The sequence below is a fragment of the Engystomops pustulosus genome, chromosome 3 (genome assembly GCF_040894005.1).
Source record: "Engystomops pustulosus chromosome 3, aEngPut4.maternal, whole genome shotgun sequence".
NCBI classification, from domain to species: domain Eukaryota; kingdom Metazoa; phylum Chordata; class Amphibia; order Anura; family Leptodactylidae; genus Engystomops; species Engystomops pustulosus.
The window spans coordinates 183,366,599-183,392,263 of NC_092413.1; the positions used below are offsets into that span (position 1 = coordinate 183,366,599).

The 25,665-nt window shown below is 47.4% G+C and overlaps 1 protein-coding gene across 3 annotated transcripts in view; it reads right to left on the reverse strand.

The window, feature by feature from the left end:
- MYO7B (myosin VIIB) overlaps nucleotides 1-25,665 on the reverse strand; it is an 84,722-nt gene that overhangs the window by 34,326 nt on the left and 24,731 nt on the right. For all 3 annotated transcript variants that reach the window (XM_072143177.1, XM_072143175.1, XM_072143176.1), the window contains 8 exons: nucleotides 25,340-25,475; nucleotides 10,020-10,180; nucleotides 8,341-8,478; nucleotides 5,862-6,020; nucleotides 5,128-5,220; nucleotides 4,391-4,485; nucleotides 3,436-3,520; nucleotides 2,980-3,198 (listed from right to left, as the gene is read on the reverse strand). In XM_072143177.1, the coding sequence (XP_071999278.1) occupies nucleotides 2,980-3,198; nucleotides 3,436-3,520; nucleotides 4,391-4,485; nucleotides 5,128-5,220; nucleotides 5,862-6,020; nucleotides 8,341-8,478; nucleotides 10,020-10,180; nucleotides 25,340-25,475 (1,086 nt within the window). The remainder of the gene's footprint in view (nucleotides 1-2,979; nucleotides 3,199-3,435; nucleotides 3,521-4,390; nucleotides 4,486-5,127; nucleotides 5,221-5,861; nucleotides 6,021-8,340; nucleotides 8,479-10,019; nucleotides 10,181-25,339; nucleotides 25,476-25,665) is intronic.

The window sequence follows — 25,665 nt, forward strand, 5'->3', positions numbered from 1 at the left end:
GATCGCACCTCCCGTGCCCCCCCTCATGAGCCGAACGCTGCCCTCCGCCTCCGGGCATAGGTGAGCGCCTCCCCGGCGATCCAGCCCCTGAATAAACTGCCCGCCCACTCATCCCGCTGCATGGGGAGCCGCCAGCCCGCCACTCCGCCCCCCCCTCCGGCACAGGTGACAAGCAACCCCGCTCACTCCCCGCTCCGCTCAATCCCGGCTTAACATCGCCTCCGGCTCCCCGCCCACCCCGCTCGCTCACCACCCCCCGGTCCCCGCTCCACTCGCTCACCAACCCCCGGTCCCCGCTCCGCTCGCTCATCAACCCCGGCTCCCCGCTCCGCTCGCTCACCACCCCCTGGTCCCCACTCCACTCGCTCACCACCCCCCGGTCCCCACTCCACTCGCTCACCACCCCCGGCTCCCCGCTCCGCTCGCTCACCAACCCCCGCTCATCGCTCCGCTTGCTCCCCACCCCCCGACCCCCGTTCCGCTCGCTCACCACCCCCCGCTCCCCACTCCGCTCGCTCACCACCCCCCGCTCCGCTCGCTCACCACCCACCACCCCCCGCTCATCGCTACGCTCGCTCACCACCCCCCGCTTCCCGGTCCCCGCTCCACTCGCTCACCACCCCCCGCTCCCCGCTCCGCTCGGTCAACCAACAACCCCCGCTCCCCGCTCCTCTCGCTCACCACCCCCCGCTCCGCTCGCTCACCACCCCCCACTCCCCGCTCCTCTCGCTCACCCCCCCGCTCCCCGCGTTTAACCCCCCTTCCTTCCCGGCCGAATAAGCAACCGACCGACTCCCCCCGCCCGCCCCCCCCTGGCGAACAAGCACTGGCAAGACCCCCCAACCGTACGAACAAACAGGCACCCGGTCAACCCTAACAGGTAAGTATATACATATGTGTTTTTCTGTGTGTTTATATATATATATATATATATATATACAGAGTATATATGTATATACAGTGTATATATGTATATACAGTGTATGTGTATATACAGTGTATATGTGTATATATGTATATACAGTGTATGTGTATACAGTGTATTTTTGCATCTACTGTGTATATATGTATATACTGTATATACATTCATCTACTGTGTATATATGTGTATATATGTATATACTGTGTATATATGCATCTACTGTGTATATATGTGTATATATGTATATACTGTGTATATATGCATATACTGTGTATATATGCATCTACTGTGTATATGTGTATATATGTATATATTGTGTATATGTGCATCTACTGTGTATATGTGTATATATGTATATATTGTGTATATATGCATCTACTGTGTATATGTGTATATATGTATAATATGTGTATATATGTATATACTGTGTATATGCATCTACTGTGTATATGTGTATATACTGTGTATATATGCATCTGCTGTGTATATATGTATATACTGTGTATATATGCATCTGCTGTGTATATATGTATATATGCATCTACTGTGTATATGTGTATATATGTATATACTGTGTATATATGCATCTACTGTGTTTATACACGCATATATTTATATAAGCATATATGTGTGTACATTTATATATATGTGAATGATGTGGTTTTTGTATATACTGTGTATATGGAATGTATGTATATACTCATATATATAAATATACATATGTACATATATATATGTTTTGTGCTGTCGTCGCTGTATGTAGCTGTGTTACTGGGGGTGAGGCAGCTGTATGTAACTGTGTTACTGGGGATGAGGCGGCTGTATGTAGCTGTGTTACTGGGAGCGAGGCGGCTGTATGTAGCGGTGTTACTGGGGATGAGGCGGCTGTATGTAGCTGTGTTACTGGGGGTGAGGCGGCTGTATGTAGCGGTGTTATTGGGGATGAGGCGGCTGTATGTAGCGGTGTTATTGGGGATGAGGCGGCTCTATGTAACTGTGTTACTGGGGATGAGGCGGCTGTATGTAGCGGTGTTACTGGGGATGAGGGGGCTGTATGTAGCTGTGTTACTGGGGATGAGGCGGCTGTATGTAGCGGTGTTATTGGGGATGAGGCGGCTGTATGTAGCGGTGTTATTGGGGATGAGGCGGCTGTATGTAACTGTGTTACTGGGGATGAGGCGGCTGTATGTAACTGTGTTACTGGGGATGAGGCGGCTGTATGTAGCTGTGTTACTGGGGATGAGGCGGCTGTATGTAGCGGTGTTATTGGGGATGAGGCGGCTGTATGTAGCGGTGTTACTGGGGATGAGGCGGCTGTATGTAGCTGTGTTACTGGGGATGAGGCGGCTGTATGTAGCTGTGTTAATGGGGTGAGACGGCTGTATGTAGCTGTGTTACTGGGGTGAGGCGGCTGTATGTAGCTGTGTTACTGGGGGTGAGGCGGCTGTGTATAGCTGTGTTACTGGCAGTGAGGCGGTTGTATGTAGCTGGGATAGTGGAAAGGAAGCAGGAGGACGTGTGTGTACGCTACACTTAGTGGGGGCCTCCACCAGATTTTGCGCCCAAGGGCCCCCACCAACCTTAATCCGGCCCTGCATAGATTTCTACAATCTTTGATTATACAAAGCTTTCTGAAGTCTGTTTTATGTTTATAAAACATGGAATCTGCAGTCTCTGCAGTGGGATATTGGATACAGCCTGAATGATCGAATATTGGGGCACATTTACTCACCCGGTCGCGATCCCCGATCCAGACTGTCCGACGAGGAAGAAGTCTGGCGCGATTCACCGATATCCTGCATGTGTCACTTCCCCGCCGAGTTCCGTCGGAGTTCAACATCTTCTTCCCGGTGCTTAGTCTGAATCAGTCAGGTTGTCCGGCGGCCAGGCCCCCGATTTGTGCCGCATGAAAGTCGATTGCACCAAAATCCGATCGCGTGCTCCAAAAAACCCTGTTAAATGCGGCGCAAATTGGAAATAGTCGGGAAACCCGACGGAAATGCAGTCTCCGGACCCTTAGTAAATGTGCCCCATTGAGTCCCTGTGATTATACTTACACTCTTCTTCATCCTCCGGTACATATTACGAGCCAGCATCCCTCTGGTGTATGTTTGAAGAAGAAGTGCCGCATTCTTCTGCTGTGCAAGCTTCTTTCTTAGTAGATAACCCCTGCATTTTGCCTGTAGTTTTGTAATTATTGCTTGAGACTTCTGATACTGTATACGTATATGTCTGCTTCTTATCACCGCTTGCAGCCTTTGGAAACCATGTTGCATCTAAAACAAAAATCATTAAAACTTCACCAAGGTCTGTTATTATATATCACTATAGTTAAAAGAGATGCGCCACCAACGTGAGATACATTAAACAATAATTAGGCTGGAAGCTAAATAAATGTATAATACACAATGACCAGATAGAATTCACATACCGAAGGTGCATGCGCATGGCCTATTGTAGACATACACTACTCGTTAAATTTAGCAATTTATACAACACAAATGAAAAATTACCTTCAGGTAAGATTTCCTATCGTGATAACCTCTCCACACAGCTTGAATCTTCACAGCAGCCTCTCTCTGTCGAAGAAATCGTTTCCTGCAAGGTGAGAATGTAGGAAGACACTTTAATAAATGTGATAAAAGCATATATAACACCTCTTTAATATTTAAGGGGTACAAAAATAAATTGAAATAAAAGTTTATTAAAAGAGAAATAATGATACATTTATTCACTGATAATATACACATAAAGAGCTGTGTAAAAAAAGGGGGGATCCCCTAGCGGAGTCCCTTAGCTTATCCTCTGTCCCTGCTTACTTGCCAGACCATGTACTAACCCACAGGCGACAGATGTTATGTGTATGATATGTGTTCAGACCAGAAGAAAAACCAACAGATAGACAGACAAACAGCCAAATCAGAATAATTCAGGTCAAAATCAAAATGGCGGCAAGGTACAGAATTGTTAGGAAAACATAGTCAAAAACACAGCACAGGTCTGAATACACAGCAATTTCACAATAGAACAAGCACAACACGAGTCAGGTATACAGGTATATGTAGATTACCTGGACATCACCCCAGTCACTGATTGGTTCAGCCATGCATCACTCAAACAAAACCTTTACACAAACAACCAGAATACTCTGCTCACAGCACAAGTTCTGACAATTCCACTGCAAACCCTTATCCATACGTTTTGGCTTTCTGATTTTTTTCAAGCTTGAAAAAAGGAGGAGAGCATGAAAAAGGTGGATTGCCAAAACATATAGATGTGTAGTTGGCTGTATCAATGAACTTCTTGGATAAATAATGAATTTGATATTGTATGGATTGTGGAAAATGCTAAACTTCAGTGACAGAAAGAAGTGAACGCTAAAGCTGAACACCCTAATGGTCTAGCCAACACTTTTAACATTACTAGTATAGAAATGTATGACATCAGCTTAATGCAATATTACCATACCTGTCTTTGTATCCCCTTAAAACCCTTTGTATGAGGACAGCTCTGGATATGAGCGCTTTCTCACGTTCCACCTCCAGTTTTGTATCATGATGATCCTAAACAAAGGATAGAGAAAAGCAAATACTTTATTATCCTGCCTGTATAGGGAAATACATGTTACAATGATATTGCAAATACTTTAAATGTACAAATACAGGAGGTCCCCTACTTAAGGACACCGACTTACAGACAACTCCTAGTTATGGACGGACGGACCCCTCTGCCCACTGTGATCTTTGTCGAAGCTCTCTGGATGATTTACTATAGTCTCAGAATGCAATGATCAGCTGTGAGGTTTATCAACACTTTTATACTTTTTCTATGTTTTTGGCAAATAATTACTGATATAATCGCAATTCATTATGATAGCGACTACCAAGTGGGCGTGGAAGAGGTTTATTGGGGTGGGGCCGCTAGAGAAGTGGGCGGCCATGGGGCGTTCCTGACCAGCTCCTGTGTATTTTTTAAGCACCTGTGAATTTTTGGACTTGATGCAGCTTCACCCGCCGGCCAGACACTATAGGAAGACACTATAATATGCCGATGCACGAATGCCTGCGTATGATAAATTTTCCTGCATAGATTGTAGCCTTTAATGTGGAATATATAGTCTGTAAAAGCTTGGATAAGCTCTGATGTATACCAAACTGATAATGCAGTTAGGTCTCAATACATATGGTTCGAACAATGGTTCTTACCTTCAAGAAAAGTTTTGTCTTTCCTACTTTCCACTCTTCATCTTTTCCAATGATTTCCCCAACAATATCAATACAACAAGCAAGATGGTCCCACTGATACAAAAGCAAATATTTTCATTAAACAGAATATATTATACAACTCTTAAGAAAATTATGATTGGCAAGTTATTCTTGTTGCTGTATATTTACTAGACTGTTGTACATTTAAAGGGTTGTATCATTACGGAACACATATCATATTAAAGTCCATCCACACTAGTGGGACAGATTAGTATGTATAGTTGTAACAAGAGAAATCATCTCATTTTAGCGTTTGGTACCAAACGGTGTCTTTTAAAAATGCTATATTCCCCAAAATGCCAGTGTTCGCTACTTATTGTCCAGTAAGTTTGGACACGTGATTGATTTACTGTATTCTGAATTTTTTTCCCTGGTATTTTAAATACATCTCTCCACTACAATCATGTTTTGATTTTATATTCCAGAAGAATCATCATTACACCATCATTACAGGAAATCTACCATCAAAATCAAGCATGATAGACAGTAGTGTAGCAGCAGCAGCTCCACTTGTTAATATACTTTCCAATAAGCCACCTTATTAAATTACTGTCCAGCAGGAGCCCCGCTTTGAATGTTATTTCTGTTTTTGTTTTTTTTTTGCTTGCTCTTCTGTACCACTACATTAAATTTCCCCTATTATTACTTCAAGTGAATAAGATTTAAACTCTTACCGCATCACGACTAGAGGACTTCAATGGCAGCAACACTCGAAAGCGGTGGAAGAAGTCAGAGAAACTGTAACGTATTGGATACCCTGCCTTCCGGATTCGTATAGTCTCCATCATTCCAGAGTATCTTAGTTGTCGGATACAAAGTTCTCGATCAAACAGCTAAGGAAACATGAAGGCAAAACTTTAAATAGGTGAAGGCAGATTGATATAAATATTATACTGTATAAATAAACCATGGAACCTATTTTTTACTATAAGCTGATATTTTTCAGCACAACAAATGTGCTGAAAAAACCAAGCTCGGCTTATACTCGAGTGTATAAAAATAAACTCAGTACTCACCTTTTCGAAGCCCCCCGCAGGTCCTCTTCTTGATTCCTGTGGGTGGTCAGTGACAGGCCTGTGCACACTATAATGTCAGATGTCTGCTGAAATCATTGTGTGCCATCGCACATGGACCTGTCACTGCCCCTGCACACACTATGATGTCAGCAAGCACAGGAATCAAGAAAAGGATTTGTGTGGGGTGACGGAAAGGTGAGTACTGAGTTAAAAAAAATGTATGTGCTGTCATATTGGGGGCAGTGGACTGGCTGGCTATATTCTGGGGTAATAGGATGGCTATATAATGGGGGGTATGGGTGGCCTGGATAGCTATATACTAATGGGCATGAGCAGGGTGGCTTTCTATATACTAGGAGGCATAAGCAGACTGACTTACTATATACTGTGGGGCATTGGCTGGCAGTCTATATACGGGGGTGTAAGGACTGGCAGGCTATATACTGGGGGGCAGGAGGCTGGCTATATACTAGAAGGCATGAGATGACTGCCTTTATACTGGGAAGTATGTGCTGGCTGGCTATATATTGAGGGTCATGGGCTCGCTTGCTATATACTGTGGGTATGAACAGGGGGCTGGCAGGCTATATATAGGGTGCAGGGGCCTGCCCAGCTATATACTGGGGGGCAGGGGACTGGCTAGCTATACACTGGGTGGAGGCTGTGACCAATGCATTTCCCCTCCTAGGCTTTTACTTGGGTCAGTAGGTTATCCCAGTTTTGTGGTAAATTAAGGATGCCTCTGCTTTTATTTGGGTCAGCTTATACTTCAGTATATACAGTATGTGTCTTACTTTGGTTTAAATAGGAATTCAGTGTTCAAAAATAATGGTTATAAAAATACATAACATTATTTGTCTGTATATCGTCAGTAGAATCCTATAGAAATATGGTTACATGTATACAATAGTAATCTAAAAATAATTTAAAGAGAAACATGAAGAATGTCTACCTACTATAAAGATAGAACTTATTCCTATATTGTTTTAAGTCAGACTCTACATAGTATAGGACAAATATAATGTCTACATACTTTGCTTAAAACAATTATTATAATGTTTTTTAAGGGATTGCCTGAATTAATTTATCTTACATATCTCCAGCAATTCCAGCGCTGCATCAATCATTTGCCTCCATCAATGGTTGGTCACTGTGATCTATAGACTGCTACGGGACTTCCAGAATTATGTTCCCTTGTTCTGCCAATGACAGGGGGACCCAGCAGTCATAAAGCTGCCCTCTCCCCCCTCATACCATTAGAGATGCATCCCCATTGTGTGGATAGTGGATCTACTGTTTATGGGAAAACACCTTTAAAAGGCATCTACCACCAGGATGAAGGACTGTATGCAAATGAGCCTGAGGGGCTCCATAGATGTTAATGGAGCCTGGAGCCCCTCAGGCTTATTTGCATATACTTTTTCTGGTTTTTCTGGTGGTTGATGCCCCTTAAGGATTTAATCAACCTAATTATGATTCCCATGCACAGTGTTCTATAGAAAAAAATTAAACTTGATGCATCAATATTGCCAAAAGGCAATTCTAATATCTAAGAGCAAAGTACGCTGCTGCGGATATGAAAATTGAAGTAGCTTTAGGACATGTCCTAAATTTATGAAGCATCTGAAACCCTATATTTTATTCTTCCGCAACTTTTAATTTGGATTTGTGCTTAAAATTTGTCTATATCGGCATAACCGGCCTTAAAAGCAGATTCTGTGAAAATTTTAGACAAAAACATAAAACAGCACAACACAACAGATCCCATTACATTCAATAGGATCTAATGAGCTTCATTAGTGTCCGTCAAGGCCTGGATCTGTCTGTAGCATGCATTCTGTTTCTAGATTCGTATAACTGAATAGAACCCTCAGTGGCAGCCAAAAATCTGTAGATTGAATGTTTTGCAGGTGACATAAAATTAATTATGACACATTCATATGACATATTAGGTTTTAGTGGCTAATCAAGATTTATGAACCCTTATATATGGTATGTAAGCTACAAATACTCATACCTAATATGCACAATTACAGTATACCCTAACAAGACATTAAGTGGAACTCTATTGTACATAAACTTAAACACATAAATGTACAAGTAAGTTTGGCAACACAATACTATAGATTACACCTACCAAAGGCTTCTTGCACTCGTTAGGTTTAATGCAGCGAACAAAATAAGGCTGACAATTTCCCAAAATTTTCATCAACTGCTCCAGCGACTGTTTGAATTGACCTCCAAGAGTGGGTAAGGACTTATTTGTATCTGTGATCTGCAAGTAGAAGGTGTAAGATATACTGAAAAGTAAAGTGAGGTTTGACATTGCTAATATTAAACGGTATATTTTCCATAATCTAAAAAATATGGCTAGAAGTATGGACGACTGTCTAGAAATCTCCTTTTCACCTGTAGTACAGTGAACAATGAGGCAGATTGGCCATTGTTGACTTGTTGCCAACAACCTGCTTCTCTGAGAAAAAAAAAGAGAACAATACAAAGTGGCCTACACTGAGGGTTATCCATCCTGACATGCTGACATGTCAATCTATGTTGCAGGTTTTGAGCTTTGGGAAGTTAAAGTAGTTAGTGATAAACACTATCAACTAAATCTTTGGACAGACTGGTCTACAGGCCTACAAGGTGGACTTAAAGAGGACCTGTCACCTAAATTTTTGGCACTAGGAGCTGCTTACTAAACTAAGCATCTCCTAGTGCTTGATCAAACGCTGCAGTGTTAGAGTGATAGCGTTACCGGAAACCTCTATCAAACACTGTGGCAGGGGACAGTGTAATCATCGGACAGCTTGCAAAGCTGTCCGATGTATTCATGAGGGGGCAGTCCGAGGCGCTGTCTCTTCCCTGGACCGCCCCGCTAGCTCCATAAGCCGGCAGTGACTGCCGCGTGCTAGGCGGCAGTCACCGCCCCTAGCCATGCCCCAACCCCGCCCCCTCATGAATACGTCGGACAGCTTTGCGAGCTGTCCGACAATTACATGGTACCCCCCTGCAGTGTTTGATAGCGTTACCGGAGGTTTCCGGTAATGCTATCACTCTAACACTGCGGCGTTTGATCAAGCACTAGGAGCTGCTTACTTCAGTAAGCAGCTCCTAGTGCCTATAAACTGGGTGACAGGTCCTCTTTAATTGGTAGCCTCCATAAGGAGAATTCCTACTTCCCGACCCTGGTCAATAGCCTCTCACTCAGCCAAACCAGTTCCCTATGCTGTATTGAAGAGATGCAACTACATTGAAACAGTGCTGTCTACAGTTGGGATTCTGTTCCTTCTGGAATAGATATACTGGTTTGGCTTTAATCCTAAATCATGTCATTAAGATTCTTGAAAGTTGCTGCTTGATATTAAGGGAGCTGCCTTACAGGGTAGTAAAAAGAGGCAATGTTTTTTTTATCCCATCCTGGAAACGTAGATACATATTTCACAGACTCCTTTAGCATGAAAGTATAGCTAATGTTTTCATAGGCATCAATTAAATGCCCATTGCAATTCATGCATTTGCCCTAAATACTGCAAGTGCAGGTTCCCCTTGCTCAGCGAGTACTTACTCACAGTTTTACAGTTTGTAGGCATAATAGTAATAGTAATAGACACAATAGTGCTGCATGCAGCTTTATTTTCACTATTGAAATACTGTGCAGGTATTTGAATAGCTTCCCTAAGTGGAACCCAATGGACCATATCATAGTCAAAAGGGGACAGCAGATGCCATTTTTATCTATCATGATATAGATCTTCTATATTTTATTGTCCTAGTACCCTAATCCTAACCCAAAAGAACGTCAAAATAGATGTTCACCTTCTGATAATTAAGGCCAGTGTTCCGAATGATTCCTCGAATATTACTGCCACTGGAATTCTTTTCCACCTGAAAAACTTGCTTTAGGAATTTACTGGTGGAGGAATGTACCAAAAGCAGAAGGTCTGTGCTCAACAAATCCCGATTCTTGTCCAGGAATCCTTAATAAAAATAAATACAAAAACATATTAATTTTGGGCTAAAGGTTTAAAGTGTCACGGGCACCCAGGCGATCCATACCGCGGATCGCGGGTGCACCCGTGCCTCCGTTGCGGGCACCCCCGCGATCCATATCGCGGATCGCGGGTGCACCCGTGCCTCCCTCCGCTGCCCCACTGCTGCTTCGGTGCACTCACCTCTCCTGGCTCCCGCTCCCGTCCGGACTGGGTCTCGCGCGCGGCCCCGCTCCCTAGGGCGCGCGCGCGGCACTGCCTCAAGATTTAAAGGGCCAGCGCACAGGTGATTAGTATTGGTCATTTCCTGTTTTGTATATAACCCTTTGTTTCCCATCATTCCCTGCCGGATCTTTGTGCCTCTTAGCCTTAGAGAAAGCTTCCTAGCGAGTATTGCTGTGTTCCTGCGTATTCCTGTATTCCTGCGTTCCAGTGTATTCCTGTGTGTTCCCGTTCCTGAGTTCAGTGTTGCCGTGTTACCTGTGTTCCTCCCTGTTGCTGTGTGCCTGTGTTCCCGTTCCCTCCTGCCTGGACCTCCTGTTGCTGACCCCGGACTTGAACCTGACGTTGCATCTCTGCCGCCTGCCCTGACCCTGTGCCTGGACCCGACTACGAGTTTGTCATCCGTTAAGGTACCTCGACCTCGGCTGCCACCGTGGGCTAGTCACACCTGGGAACGACCTAGTGGTATCCTGCCGCAGCAAGTCCAACCCGCTTTGCGGCGGGCTCTGGTGAAAACCAGGTGCCGCTAGGCTCCGGTTCCGGGTGTTGGCTAGTTACATCTCCCGCGGTGGTCCAGAGGATCCACTGATCCTAACAGTAAGATCCGGCCATGGATCCCGCCGAGGCTCCTTCTCCCAGTCAGCCTGATCTCGCCACCATCGTGATCCACCAGTCCCGGCAGATTGCAGCACAGCGGAATCAGCTAGAGCAAGTCACCGCCATGCTCCAACAACTACTTGCTACCCAACATCAGCAACAGTCTCCTGAAGCGGCCGCTGCGCCCCCTGCTGCTCCGGCTTATCTTCCTGCTGCTGAACCCAGGCTACGCCTCTCTTTGCCCGGCAAGTATGATGGAGATCCAAAGATGTGCAGGGGCTTCATAACCCAGTGCTCCTTGCACATAGAACTGATGCCGTCGCAATTTGCCACAGAGCGGTCCAAGGTGGCATTTGTCCTCAGCCTTCTTTCCGGGAAAGCCCTGGCCTGGGCTACTCCGCTTTGGGACAGAGATGACCCGGTTGTGTCTAACCTCACTGCGTTTCTGTCAGAGTTCCGGTCTGTCTTCGAGGAACCAGCACGAGCCTCCTCTGCGGAGTCTGCATTGTTGAACTTGCGTCAGGGCAACTCATAGGTGGGAGAGTACGCAGTTCAATTCCGCACCCTGGCTTCTGAACTTGCGTGGAACGATGCAGCCCTCATCGCTACATTTAAGAAAGGGCTCTCTGCGCAGGTCAAGGACGCACTGGCAGCTCGGGATCTTCCATCTACTCTGAGTGACCTCATCACCTTGGCCACTCGAATTGATGTTCGGTTTAAGGAGCGAGCTGAGGAACTACGCTCCGAGTATCCCCAAGGCCGTGTTAGACGCATTCCTCGCCTGGCGCCAGTCTTCCAAAGGCCGCTCCAGGGTCCGCCTGAATCTTCTGCTGAGGAACCCATGCAGGTTGTCCGAACCCGGCTCACTCTACGTGAGCGTTCAAGACGCCGACAGGAGAACCTATGTCTGTACTGTGCCAGCCCTGAGCATTTCATCGGTTCCTGTCCTGTCCGTCCTCAACGTCCGGGAAACGCCAGCACCTAGGCTTCTTGGGAGAAGCGTCCCTAGGTGTAAATACAGCTTCTCCACGTCTGACTCTTCCCGTGCTCCTCAGCGTTGGCACCGGTACCCAGATCCAGGTTACTGCCTTCCTGGACTCGGGCTCTACAGCGAACTTCGTGGATGCAGCCTTGGTCTCTCGGCATCACTTCCCGGTGGTTCATCTTGAGAAGCCATTGTCTATTGCCTCGGTCAATGGTCAGATTCTCTCCGTACCCATCTGGTTTCGCACGGAGCCCCTGCTTCTGCAAGTTGGTGCCCTACATCAAGAGAGACTTTCGTTTTTTGTGCTGCCCCAAAGCACATCTGCTCTACTGCTGGGTCTCCCCTGGTTGCAGCTTCATGCCCCTGTACTGGACTGGTCCTCCGGGCATATCCTCCGTTGGGGTCCGAACTGTGCTTCACGTTGTATGCAGGTTCCCCGTCCGCTACCTGTGAGGACTTCGACTCTGGCTCCCAAGTCTCTGGAGGGTCTGCCAGCTTGTTATCGGGACTTTTCGGACGTTTTCTCCAAGAAGCAGGCGGAGATTCTACCACCACATCGTCCCTATGATTGCCCTGTGGATCTTCTTCCTGGCGCCACTCCTCCCAGAGGTCGTGTCTACCCTCTTTCAGTACCTGAGTCTCTAGCCATGTCCGACTACATCAAGGAGAATCTGCAGAGGGGTTTTATACGCAAGTCCTCCTCTCCGGCTGGCGCAGGGTTTTTCTTCGTTACCAAGAAGGACGGCTCCCTACGTCCCTGTATAGACTATCGTGGGCTGAATAAGATCACGGTAAAAAACCGTTACCCTCTGCCGTTGATTACAGAACTCTTTGATTGCCTACGTGGTTCCAAGGTGTTCTCCAAGCTGGACCTCCGTGGTGCTTACAATCTCATCCGGATCCGCAAAGGTGATGAGTGGAAGACGGCGTTTAACACCCGTGACGGGCACTTTGAGTACCTAGTGATGCCCTTTGGACTGTGTAATGCCCCTGCTGTTTTTCAGGAGTTTGTGAACGACATTTTTCGGGACCTTCTTTATACTTGTGTCGTGGTCTACCTCGATGACATCTTGGTGTACTCTCCAGACCTTGAGTCCCACCAGGCACACGTACGACAAGTTCTAGGTCGACTTCGTGCCAATCACCTCTATGCCAAGTTAGAAAAATGCCTGTTTCACCAGCACTGCCTTCCCTTCCTTGGTTACATAATTTCCAACAGAGGCCTTCAGATGGACCCCGCGAAGCTGTCTGCAGTTCTTCAGTGGCCACGTCCAGAGGGTCTCCGAGCCATACAGAGGTTCCTGGGGTTTGCGAACTATTACCGTCAGTTTATTCCCCATTTCTCCACTCTGGTGTCCCCCATCGTGGCGCTCACCAAGAAGGGTGCCAATCCACGTGCCTGGTCTCCAGCTGCTGAAATGGCCTTCTCCAAGTTAAAGTCTGCTTTCTCCTCGGCTCCCGTACTCTCTAGGCCAGATACGGACAAACCCTTTCTTCTGGAGGTGGACGCATCCTCCATAGGAGCTGGAGCGGTGCTCACTCAGAAAGGGCCCAAGGGCCGAACTTTGACTTGCGGTTTCTTTTCCAAGACTTTTTCTCCTGCTGAGAGAAATTATTCCATTGGAGACAGAGAACTATTAGCCATCAAACTTGCTCTTGAAGAATGGCGATATCTTCTGGAGGGAGCTCTCCATCCTGTTTGTGTGTACACTGACCACAAGAATCTTCTGTACCTCCAGACAGCCCAGCGCCTGAATCCCAGGCAAGCCCGGTGGTCTTTGTTCTTCTCCCGCTTTGACTTGCTGATTCATTTTCGTCCGGCAGACAAGAATATCAAGGCTGATGCTCTGTCCCGTTCGTCAGATGTTGTTGGAGATGAACCAGTTCCTCGGCACATAATTTCTCCTGATCAACTTGTTGTTGCAGCTCCGGTGGACCTTCGGCAGCTGCCTCCTGGCAAGACGTATATTAGACCTGCTCTCAGGAAGAGGATTCTGTCTTGGGGACATTCTTCTCGTCTGGCTGGGCACCCTGGGGTGCAGCGCTCCTTGGCCCTCATCTCCCGCTATTACTGGTGGCCAGACCTGGTCAAAGATGTTCGGGAGTTTGTGGGATCCTGCTCCTCCTGTGCCCGCAATAAAGCCTCTCGTCTCAAACCGGCTGGACTGTTACTCCCGTTGCCGATACCCAGTCGCCCGTGGTCTCACGTGGCAATGGACTTTGTTACTGATTTGCCTGTCTCCTCGGGCAATACTGTCATCTGGGTGGTGACGGACCGGTTTTCCAAAATGTCCCATTTTGTTCCCCTTCCAGGTCTTCCGTCTTCTCCACAGCTTGCCAGTTTGTTCTTCAAACATATCTTCCGTCTCCATGGCCTTCCGCTTCACATTGTGTCCGATCGAGGAGTCCAGTTTGTCTCTAAATTCTGGCGTTCTTTATGTAACCAACTGCAGGTCATCCTTGACTTTTCTTCTGCTTACCACCCTCAGTCGAATGGTCAAGTAGAGAGGGTGAACCAGACTTTGGGCTGCTACTTGCGCCACTTCGTCTCAGCCCGTCAAGACAATTGGACTGACCTTCTACCTTGGGCTGAGTTCTCTTACAATTCTCTGGACTCGGGATCTACTGGTTCGGCTCCGTTCTTCGTGGTCTATGGACGTATTCCTCGCCCACCTCTCCCGCTGTCTACTCCCTCTGTTGTCCCTGCGGTGGAGGATCTGGTGCAGGATCTCAAGGCTGTTTGGGACCAGACCCGCCAGTCCCTTCTACGAGCTTCAGACCGTACCAAGAACCAGGCTGATAAAAGACGTCGAGCTCCTCCTGTCTTCTCTCCTGGTGACAAAGTATGGCTATCCTCCAGATACGTCTGGCTTAAGATACCCAGCTATAAACTTGGGCCCCGGTTCCTTGGCCCCTTTGAGGTAATCAAGCGCATTAATCAAGTGGCATACAAGCTCCGCCTTCCTCCATCTATGCGCATCCCGAACTCCTTTCATGTATCCCTCCTGAAGCCAGTCTTCTTGAACCGCTTCTCCCAGCAATCCCCTCCTCCGGCTCCTGAGGCTGATTCTCCAGATGTATATGAAGTCAAGGAGGTTCTGGACATGAAGTTCGTAAGGGGTAAGCGGTTCTTCCTTGCGGTTCTTCCTTCGTTGCGGGCACCCCCGCGATCCATATCGCGGATCGCGGGTGCACCCGTGCCTCCCTCCGCTGCCCCACTGCTGCTCCGGTGCACTCACCTCTCCTGGCTCCCGCTCCCGTCCGGACTGGGTCTCGCGCGCGGCCCCGCTCCCTAGGGCGCGCGCGCGGCACTGCCTCAAGATTTAAAGGGCCAGCGCACAGGTGATTAGTATTGGTCATTTCCTGTTTTGTATATAACCCTTTGTTTCCCATCATTCCCTGCTGGATCTTTGTGCCTCTTAGCCTTAGAGAAAGCTTCCTAGCGAGTATTGCTGTGTTCCTGCGTATTCCTGTATTCCTGCGTTCCAGTGTATTCCTGTGTGTTCCCGTTCCTGAGTTCAGTGTTGCCGTGTTACCTGTGTTCCTCCCTGTTGCTGTGTGCCTGTGTTCCCGTTCCCTCCTGCCTGGACCTCCTGTTGCTGACCCCGGACTTGAACCTGACGTTGCATCTCTGCCGCCTGCCCTGACCCTGTGCCTGGACCCGACTACGAGTTTGTCATCCGTTAAGGTACCTCGACCTCGGCTGCCACCGTGGGCTAGTCACACCTGGGAACGACCTAGTGGTATCCTGCCGCAGCAAGTCCAACCCGCTTTGCGGCGGGCTCTGGTGAAAACCAGGTGCCGCTAGGCTCCGGTTCCGGGTGTTGGCTAGTTACATCTCCCGCGGTGGTCCAGAGGATCCACTGATCCTAACATAAAGTTTAAATATTTTTAATAATAAATTCAAATTAGGAAAATTAGAAAAGAGAAAAAACATCACATACTGTACATCATAAATATATATACATTAGAGATGAGCGAGCACTAAAATGCTCGGGTACTCGTTATTCGAGACGAACTTTTCCCGATGCATTTTTCAAGGGGACCAAGGCTCTGCACAGGGAAGCTTGGCCAAACACCTGGGAACCTCAGAAAAGGATGGAAACACCACGGAAATGGACAGGAAACAGCAGGGGCAGCATGCATGGATGCCTCTGAGGCTGCTTAATCGCACCATTATGCCAAAATTATGGGCAACAGCAGGGCCATGACAGAGTGACCGAATGAGGCTAGATAGCATCTAAAACATCCAATAATTGACCCTGACACTATAGGGGACGGCATGCAGAGGCAGCGGCAGCAGCGGCAGGCTAGAGTGTGTCATGGCAACATACCCTAAATGGACTCAGGCTTCAAACCAATGGGTGGCAGAGAGGAACCAAAGGAGGTGAGCAAGAAGCGCTCAAATAATATCGGTACATGATAAAAGTTTGCCAGTATATTTTGTGGATTACACAGCAGGGTGGCGACAAAGTTAACAAGTTTGATGTGGAAGCCATGAAAACAACCCAAAATTCTGCCTGACACAGCTCGTTTGATAAGGGGACCATGTATGGAGGCAGTGAACTAGTAGTAGATTAAAGGTGCTGCAGTTAAAACTATGTTAGTTGGATCTTGGCATGGAGCTGGCGCTCCGCTGCCAGGCGAGCTTTTGCCAATCCAAGCCCCTGTCTCTAGGCTACTCCCCAAACAGCACTTCTAAGAACCTTTTGTATAAGATCAAGTGTAGTAGCATTCTTATAAGTTTGGGATATGGCGGGTGAGGGGAATGTAAACATCTGCGCAAGAAGCGCTGAAATAATATCCGTAAATGAAAAAAGTTTTCCAGTATATTTTGTGGCTTACACAGCACGGTGGCGACAAAGTTAACAAGTTTGATGCGGAATGCCCTGTAATAGCTCTTGGGCGGTGTGCCTTTTATCACCTAGGCTCAGCAGTTTGAGCACCGCCTGCTGTCGCTTAGCGACGGCACTGCTGCTGTGCCTAGAGCTACCGACTGATGGCGCCATGCCCACGGATGGTAATTCGGAGGAGGAGGAGGAGGTGGAGGAGGGGTGGGAGGAGGAGGAGGCATAGTAGGCCTGAAACACCTGGACCGAGGTAGGCCCCGCAATCCTCTGCGTCGGCAGTATATGACCAGCCCCAGGGTCAGACTCGGTCCCAGCCTGCACCAAGTTAAGTGTAGTAGCGTTCTTATAAGTTTGGAATATGGCGGGTGAGGGGAATTTAAACAGATGCGCAAGAAGCGCTGAAATAATATCCGTAAATGGTAAAAGTTTGCCAGTATATTTTGAGGATTACACAGCAGGGTGGCGACAAAGTTAACAAGTTTGTTGTGGAAGCCATGAAAACAACCCAAAATTCTGCCTGACACAGCATGTTTGATAAGGCAGCCATGTATGGAGGCAGTGAACTAGTAGTAGATTAAAGGTGCTGCAGTTAAAACTATGTTAGTTGGTTCTTGGCATGGAGCTGGCGCTCCGCTGCCAGGCGAGCTTTCGCCAATCCAAGCCCCTGTCTCTAGGCTACTCCCCAAACAGCACTTCTAAGAACCTTTTGTATAAGATCAAGTGTAGTAGCGTTCTTATAAGTTTAGGATATGGCGGGTGAGGGGAATGTAAACAGATGCGCAAGAAGCGCTGAAATAATATCCGTAAATGGTAAAAGTTTGCCAGTATATTTTGAGGATTACACAGCAGGGTGGCGACAAAGTTAACAAGTTTGTTGTGGAAGCCATGAAAACAACCCAAAATTCTGCCTGACACAGCACGTTTGATAAGGCGGCCATGTATGGAGGCAGTGAACTAGTAGTAGATTAAAGGTGCTGCAGTTAAAACTATGTTAGTTGGTTCTTGGCATGGAGCTGGCGCTCCGCTGCCAGGCGAGCTTTTGCCAATCCAAGCCCCTGTCTCTAGGCTACTCCCCAAACAGCACTTCTAAGAACCTTTTGTATAAGATCAAGTGTAGTAGCGTTCTAATAAGTTTAGGATATGGCGGGTGAGGGGAATGTAAACAGATGCGCAAGAAGCGCTGAAATAATATCCGTAAATGGTAAAAGTTTGCCAGTATATTTTGTGGATTACACAGCTGGGTGGCGACAAAGTTAACAACTTTGATGTGGAATCCATGAAAACAACCCAAATTTCGGCCTGACACACCTCGTTTGATAAAGTGACGATGTATGGAGGCAGCTATATGGACGACTTTTGGAGGTAGCAATGGAGACAACGTGTGGAGGCTGCTATGGAGACAATTCAATTTGGATAGTGCCTGTATGTGGCAGTCCAAAAAAGTTTTCAAACCAGAGGAGCAGGTAGGTGGCCCTCCAGAAAAATGGAATAGATTGAGTGCCTGTATGTGGCAGTCCAAAAAAGTTTTCAAACCAGAGGAGCAGGTAGGTGGCCCTCCATAAAAATTGAATAGATTGAGTGCCTGTATGTGGCAGTCCAAAAAAGTTTTCAAACCAGAGGAGCAGGTAGGTGGCCCTCCATAAAAATGGAATAGATTGAGTGCCTGTATGTAGCAGTCCAAAAAAGTTTTCAAACCAGAGGAGCAGGTAGGTGGCCCTCCAGAAAAATTGAATAGATTGAGTGCCTGTATGTGGCAGTCCAAAAAAGTTTTCAAACCAGAGGAGCAGGTAGGTGGCCCTCCATAAAAATGGAATAGATTGAGTGCCTGTATGTGGCAGTCCAAAAAAGTTTTCAAACCAGAGGAGCAGGTAGGTGGCCCTCCAGAAAAATTGAATAGATTGAGTGCCTGTATGTGGCAGTCCAAAAAAGTTTTCAAACCAGAGGAGCAGGTAGGTGGCCCTCCAGAAAAATGGAATAGATTGAGTGCCTGTATGTGGCAGTCCAAAAAAGTTTTCAAACCAGAGGAGCAGGTAGGTGGCCCTCCATAAAAATGGAATAGATTGAGTGCCTGCATGTGACAGTCCAAAAAAGTTTTCAAACCAGAGGAGCAGGTAGGTGGCCCTCCAGAAAAATGGAATAGATTGAGTGCCTGTATGTGGCAGTCCAAAAAAGTTTTCAAACCAGAGGAGCAGGTAGGTGGCCCTCCAGAAAAATTGAATAGATTGAGTGCCTGTATGTGGCAGTCCAAAAAAGTTTTCAAACCAGAGGAGCAGGTAGGTGGCCCTCCAGAAAAATTGAATAGATTGAGTGCCTGTATGTGGCAGTCCAAAAAAGTTTTCAAACCAGAGGAGCAGGTAGGTGGCCCTCCAGAAAAATTGAATAGATTGAGTGCCTGTATGTGGCAGTCCAAAAAAGTTTTCAAACCAGAGGAGCAGGTAGGTGGCCCTCCAGAAAAATGGAATAGATTGAGTGCCTGTATGTGGCAGTCCAAAAAAGTTTTCAAACCAGAGGAGCAGGTAGGTGGCCCTCCATAAAAATGGAATAGATTGAGTGCCTGCATGTGACAGTCCAAAAAAGTTTTCAAACCAGAGGAGCAGGTAGGTGGCCCTCCAGAAAAATGGAATAGATTGAGTGCCTGTATGTGGCAGTCCAAAAAAGTTTTCAAACCAGAGGAGCAGGTAGGTGGCCCTCCAGAAAAATTGAATAGATTGAGTGCCTGTATGTGGCAGTCCAAAAAAGTTTTCAAACCAGAGGAGCAGGTAGGTGGCCCTCCAGAAAAATTGAATAGATTGAGTGCCTGTATGTGGCACTCCCAAAAATTGTTTAAAACAGAGGACCGGGTCGGTGGCCCTCCATAAAAATTAAATGCATAAAGTACTATAGCTAGAGCCAGTGGGCCCTGTAAAAAAATAGCCAGTTTCCTCTGCTTTACTGTACAAAGAGGAGGAGAAGGAGGAAAATGAGGAGGAGTGGATAAATTATTCAGGTTGAGCTTCCTTCACCTGGTGGAGATTGGAAATTAGGAGAAATCCAGGCTTTATTCATCTTGATAAGCGTCAGCCTGTCAGCGCTGTCAGTCGACAGGCGTGTACGCTTATCGGTGATGATGCCACCAGCTGCACTGAAAACCCGCTCGGACAAGACGCTAGCGGCAGGGCAGGCAAGAACCTCCAAGGCGTACAGCGCCAGTTCGTGCCACATGTCCAGCTTTGAAACCCAGTAGTTGTAGGGAGCTGTGTGATCATTTAGGACGATGGTATGGTCAGCTACGTACTCCCTCACCATCTTTCTGTAAAGATCAGCCCTACTCTGCCGAGACTGGGGACAGGTGACAGTGTCTTGCTGGGGTGACATAAAGCTGGCAAAAGCCTTGTAAAGCGTACCCTTGCCAGTGCTGGACAAGCTGCCTGCTCGCCTACTCTCCCTCGCTACTTGTCGCGCAGAACTACACACTCTGCTGCTAGCGCTGTCAGAAGGGAAATACTGTTTCAGCTTGTGCACCAGGGCCTGCTGGTATTCATGCATTCTCACACTCCTTTCCTCTCCAGGGATGAGAGTGGAAAGATTTTGCTTGTACCGTGGGTCCAGGAGAGTGAACACCCAGTAATCGGTGCTGGAATAAATTCTTTGAACGCAAGGGTCACGGGATAGGCAGCCTAGCATGAAATCTGCCATATGCGCCAGAGTACCAACGCGTAAGAATTCACTCCCCTCACTGGCCTGACTGTCCATTTCCTCCTCCTCCAACTCCTCCAACTCCTCTTCTTCTGCCCATACACGCTCAACAGTGAAGGACTCAACAATGGTCCCCTCTTGTGTCTCGCCAACATTCTCCTCCTCTTCCTCCTCATCCTCCTCCACCTCCTCCGATATGCGCTGAGAAACAGACCTAAGGGTGCTTTGGCTATCAACAAGGGAATCTTCTTCCCCCGTCTCTTGTGAGGAGCGCAAAGCTTCCGACTTCATGCTGACCAGAGAGTTTTTCAACAGGCCAAGCAGCGGGATGGTGAGGCTGATGATGGCGGCATCGCCACTGACCATCTGTGTTGACTCCTCAAAGTTACTCAGCACCTGACAGATATCAGACATCCACGTCCACTCCTCATTGTAGACTTGAGGAAGCTGACTGACCTGACTACCAGTTCTGGTGGAAGTTGACATCTGGCAGTCTACAATCGCTCGGCGCTGCTGGTAAACTCTGGATAACATGGTCAGTGTTGAATTCCACCTCGTGGGCACGTCGCACAACAGTCGGTGAGCGGGCAGTTGGAGGCGGCGCTGCGCTGCCCTGAGAGTGGCAGCATCTGTGCTGGACTTCCTGAAATGCGCACAGATGCGGCGCACCTTCGTGAGCAAATCAGACAGATTGGGGTATGTCTTGAGGAAACGCTGAACTATCAGATTTAACACATGGGCCAGGCATGGCACATGTGTCAGTCTGCCGAGTTGCAGAGCCGCCACCAGGTTACGGCCGTTGTCACACACAACCATGCCTGGCTTCAGGTTCAGCGGTGCCAGCCACAGATCAGTCTGCGCCGTGATGCCCTGTAATAGTTCTTGGGCGGTGTGCCTTTTATCGCCTAGGCTCAGCAGTTTCAGCACCGCCTGCTGTCGCTTAGCGACGGCACTGCTGCTGTGCCTAGAGCTACCGACTGATGGCGCCATGCCCACGGATGGTCGTTCGGAGGAGGAGGTGGAGGAGGGGTGGGAGGAGGAGGAGGCATAGTAGGCCTGAAACACCTGGACCGAGGTAGGCCCCGCAATCCTCGGCGTCGGCAGTATATGACCAGCCGCAGGGTCAGACTCGGTCCCAGCCTCCACCAAGTTAACCCAATGTGCCGTCAGCGATATATAGTGGCCCTGCCCGGCAGCACTCGTCCACGTGTCCGTGGTCAGGTGGACCTTGTCAGAAACGGCGTTGGTCAGGGCACGGATTATGTTGTCTGACACGTGCTGGTGTAGGGCTGGGACGGCACATCGGGAAAAGTAGTGGCGGCTGGGGACCGAATACCGAGGGGCGGCCGCCGCCATGAGGCTGCGAAAGGCCTCGGTCTCTACTAGCCTATAGGGCAGCATCTCCAGGCTTAGCAATCTGGAGATGTGCACATTAAGGGCTTGGGCGTGCGGGTGGGTTGCACTATATTTGCGTTTCCGCTCCAGCGTCTGGGGTATGGAGAGCTGAACGCTGGTGGATGCTGTGGAGGATCGTGGAGGCGACGATGGGGTTTTTGTGGCAGGGTCCTGGGCAGGGGGCTGACTATCAGCTGACACAGGGGAAGGAGCAGTGGTGTGCACGGCCGGAGGTGAACGCGCTTGTTGCCACTGAGTGGGGTGTTTAGCATTCATATGCCTGCGCATACTGGTGGTAGTTAAGCTAGTAGTGGTGGAACCCCTGCTGATCCTGGTTTGGCAAATGTGGCACACCACAGTCCGTCGGTCATCCGGTATTTCCTTAAAGAACCTCCAGACTTCTGAAAATCTAGCCCTCACCGCAGGAGCCCTCGCCACGGGAGCTTCACTAGTTGACACATTTGGCGCTGATGCACCAGCTCTGGCCCTGCCTCTCCGTCTGGCCCCACCACTGCCTCTTCCAACCTGTTCTGGTCGAGGACTCTCCTCCGTCTCAGAAGCACTGTGTTCACCCGGCCTCTCAACCCAGCTTGGGTCTGTCACCTCATCATCCTCCGATCCCTCAGTCTGCTCCCCCCTCGGACTTCCTGCCCTGACAACAACTTCCCCACTGTCTGACAACCGTGTCTCCTCATCGTCGGACACCTCTTTACACACTTCTTCCAGTACGTCAACAAGGTCATCATCACCCACAGACTGCGACTGGTGGAAAACCTGGGCATCGGAAAATTGCTCATCAGCAACCGGACAAGTGGTTTGTGACTGTGGGAATGATCCAGAAAACAGTTCCTCAGAGTATGCCGGTTCAAATGGCAAATTTTGCTGGGAGGGGGCAAACTGGGGGGGAGGAGGCTGAGGTGCAGGAGCTGGAGGAGTGCCGATTTCGGTGACATGGGTGGACTGCGTGGAAGACTGACTGGTGGACAAATTGCTCGAAGCATTGTCGGCAATCCACGACATCACCTGTTCGCACTGTTCTGGCCTCGACAGTGCTCTACCACGATTCCCAGTAACTTCAGACATGAACCTAGGGAGTGTAGCTCTGCGGCGTTCCCCTGCTCCCTCATAAGCAGGTGGTGTCTCACCCCGCCCAGGACCACGGCCTCTGACCCCTGCAGTAGTTGGACGCCCACGTCCCCGCCCTCGTCCTCTACCCCTAGCCCTCGGGTTAAACATTTTGAAAATGAGAGTTATAACTTGAATTTTTTTTTTAACTTTTTTTTTTTTTTTGTTTTTTTTTTGTGTTTTTTAGTTTTTAAAACCAAACGATGCTATCCTATTGCTATGGCTATTTTATAGCCAAGTATGAAAGCACACTACTATGCCAGATGAGATGACGCTGAGTTATGAAAAAAATAAACGTAAAATAAAAAAGGAAATGGCAGACTGTGCCTAATTGAAATACAACCCCGGGCCCTAATAAATTTTCCCACTTCGGTCTTTGCGATGGATATGTGCGTCACTAAGCGCAAAACACAGTGGTCGCAAGTCTGACTCCAAATTGCTCACAATTTGCTAGTAGATGCACTGCAACAACTACAGCCACCAGCAGATCAACCAGAAATCAAATATATATAACGCTACTGTAGGCGTAATTAAGCCGTTTGTATTCTCCTATGGCTATTTTCTAGCCAAGTATTACAGCACACTACTATGCCAGATGAGATGACGCTGAGTTATGAAAAAAATAAACGTAAAATAAAAAAGGAAATGGCAGACTGTGCCTAATTGAAATACAACCCCGGGCCCTAATAAATTTTCCCACTTCGGTCTTTGCGATGGATATGTGCGACACTAAAACACAGTGGTCGCAAGTCTGACTCCAAATTGCTCACAATTTACTAGTAGATGCACTGCAACAACTACAGCCACCAGCAGATCAACCAGAAATCAAATATATATAACGCTACTGTAGGCGTAATTAAGCCGTTTGTATTCTCCTATGGCTATTTTCTAGCCAAGTATTACACCACACTACTATGCCAGATGAGATGACGCTGAGTTATGAAAAAAATAAACGTAAAATAAAAAAGGAAATGGCAGACTGTGCCTAATTGAAATACAACCCCGGGCCCTAATAAATTTTCCCACTTCGGTCTTTGCGATGGATATGTGCGTCACTAAAACACAGTGGTCGCAAGTCTGACTCCAAATTGCTCACAATTTACTAGTAGATGCACTGCAACAACTACAGCCACCAGCAGATCAACCAGAAATCAAATATATATAACGCTACTGTAGGCGTAATTAAGCCGTTTGTATTCTCCTATGGCTATTTTCTAGCCAAGTATTACAGCACACTACTATGCCAGATGAGATGACGCTGAGTTATGAAAAAAATAAACGTAAAATAAAAAAGGAAATGGCAGACTGTGCCTAATTGAAATACAACCCCGGGCCCTAATAAATTTTCCCACTTCGGTCTTTGCGATGGATATGTGCGTCACTAAAACACAGTGGTCGCAAGTCTGACTCCAAATTGCTCACAATTTACTAGTAGATGCACTGCAACAACTACAGCCACCAGCAGATCAACCAGAAATCAAATATATATAACGCTACTGTAGGCGTAATTAAGCCGTTTGTATTCTCCTATGGCTATTTTCTAGCCAAGTATTACAGCACACTACTATGCAAGATGAGATGACACTGAGTTATTAAAACAATAAACGTAAAATAAAAAGAAACTGGCAGACTGTGCCTAATTCTACTCAAACCCCTAATAAATTTTCCCACTTTGGTGTTTGAGGTGGATATGTGTGTCACTAAGAGCTAAACACAACGGTAGCAAGTCCCCCTGCTAATTCCTCACAATATGGTACTAGCTGCAAAAAAAAAAAAAAAAATTAGCCCTAAGAAGTGCTGTTGGGTTCTTTTAGAATCACTCCTGCCTAACAGTAAGCTAATAGAACACCCTAACGCTTTCCCTGACCAGCAGCAGCTCTCTCCCTAGCGGCATCCAGACAGAGAATGATCCGAGCAGCGCGGGCAGCGGCTAGTCTATCCCAGGGTCACCTGTTCTGGCCAGCCAACCACTGCTATCTACGTGTAAGGGTACCACGTCATGCTGGGTGGAGTGCAGAGTCTCCTGGCTTGTGATTGGCTCTGTTTCTGGCCGCCAAAAAGCAAAACGGCGGGAGCTGCCATTTTCTCGAGCGGGCGAAATACTCGTCTGAGCAACGAGCAGTTACGAGTATGCTAATGCTCGATCGAGCATCAAGCTCGGACGAGTATGTTCGCTCATCTCTAATATACATCTATAACATTGCAATACTATGTTGTATCATATACAGACACTACTTCATATGATTTGTTGAATTACACATATACAAGAGATTTCTGCAGAAAATATACAGCACTCACCTTCCGTTTCATAATATACAAGTCCTGCAAAATGCTGTATCCCAAATTTTGTGTCACGAACACTTTTGGGTGCAATGTAAATATTACTTTTGCCATGAATACTATTTAGTTTGGTTAGCATCGTAGCATCAGTTCCCTAAAGAGTAAAACATCGGTGAAACACTTTCAATTTACCAAAGTAGTTTACATTCTGTAAAGAGAGTTTGGGGCACTAATATTTAATATACCTATATGGGTATTAACTTGTCTAATATGCAATTCCCCTCCTATACCAGTGGTTGTAACGGAATGTCAAAACATCTGCATGCCCCTCCAACCACCGATAT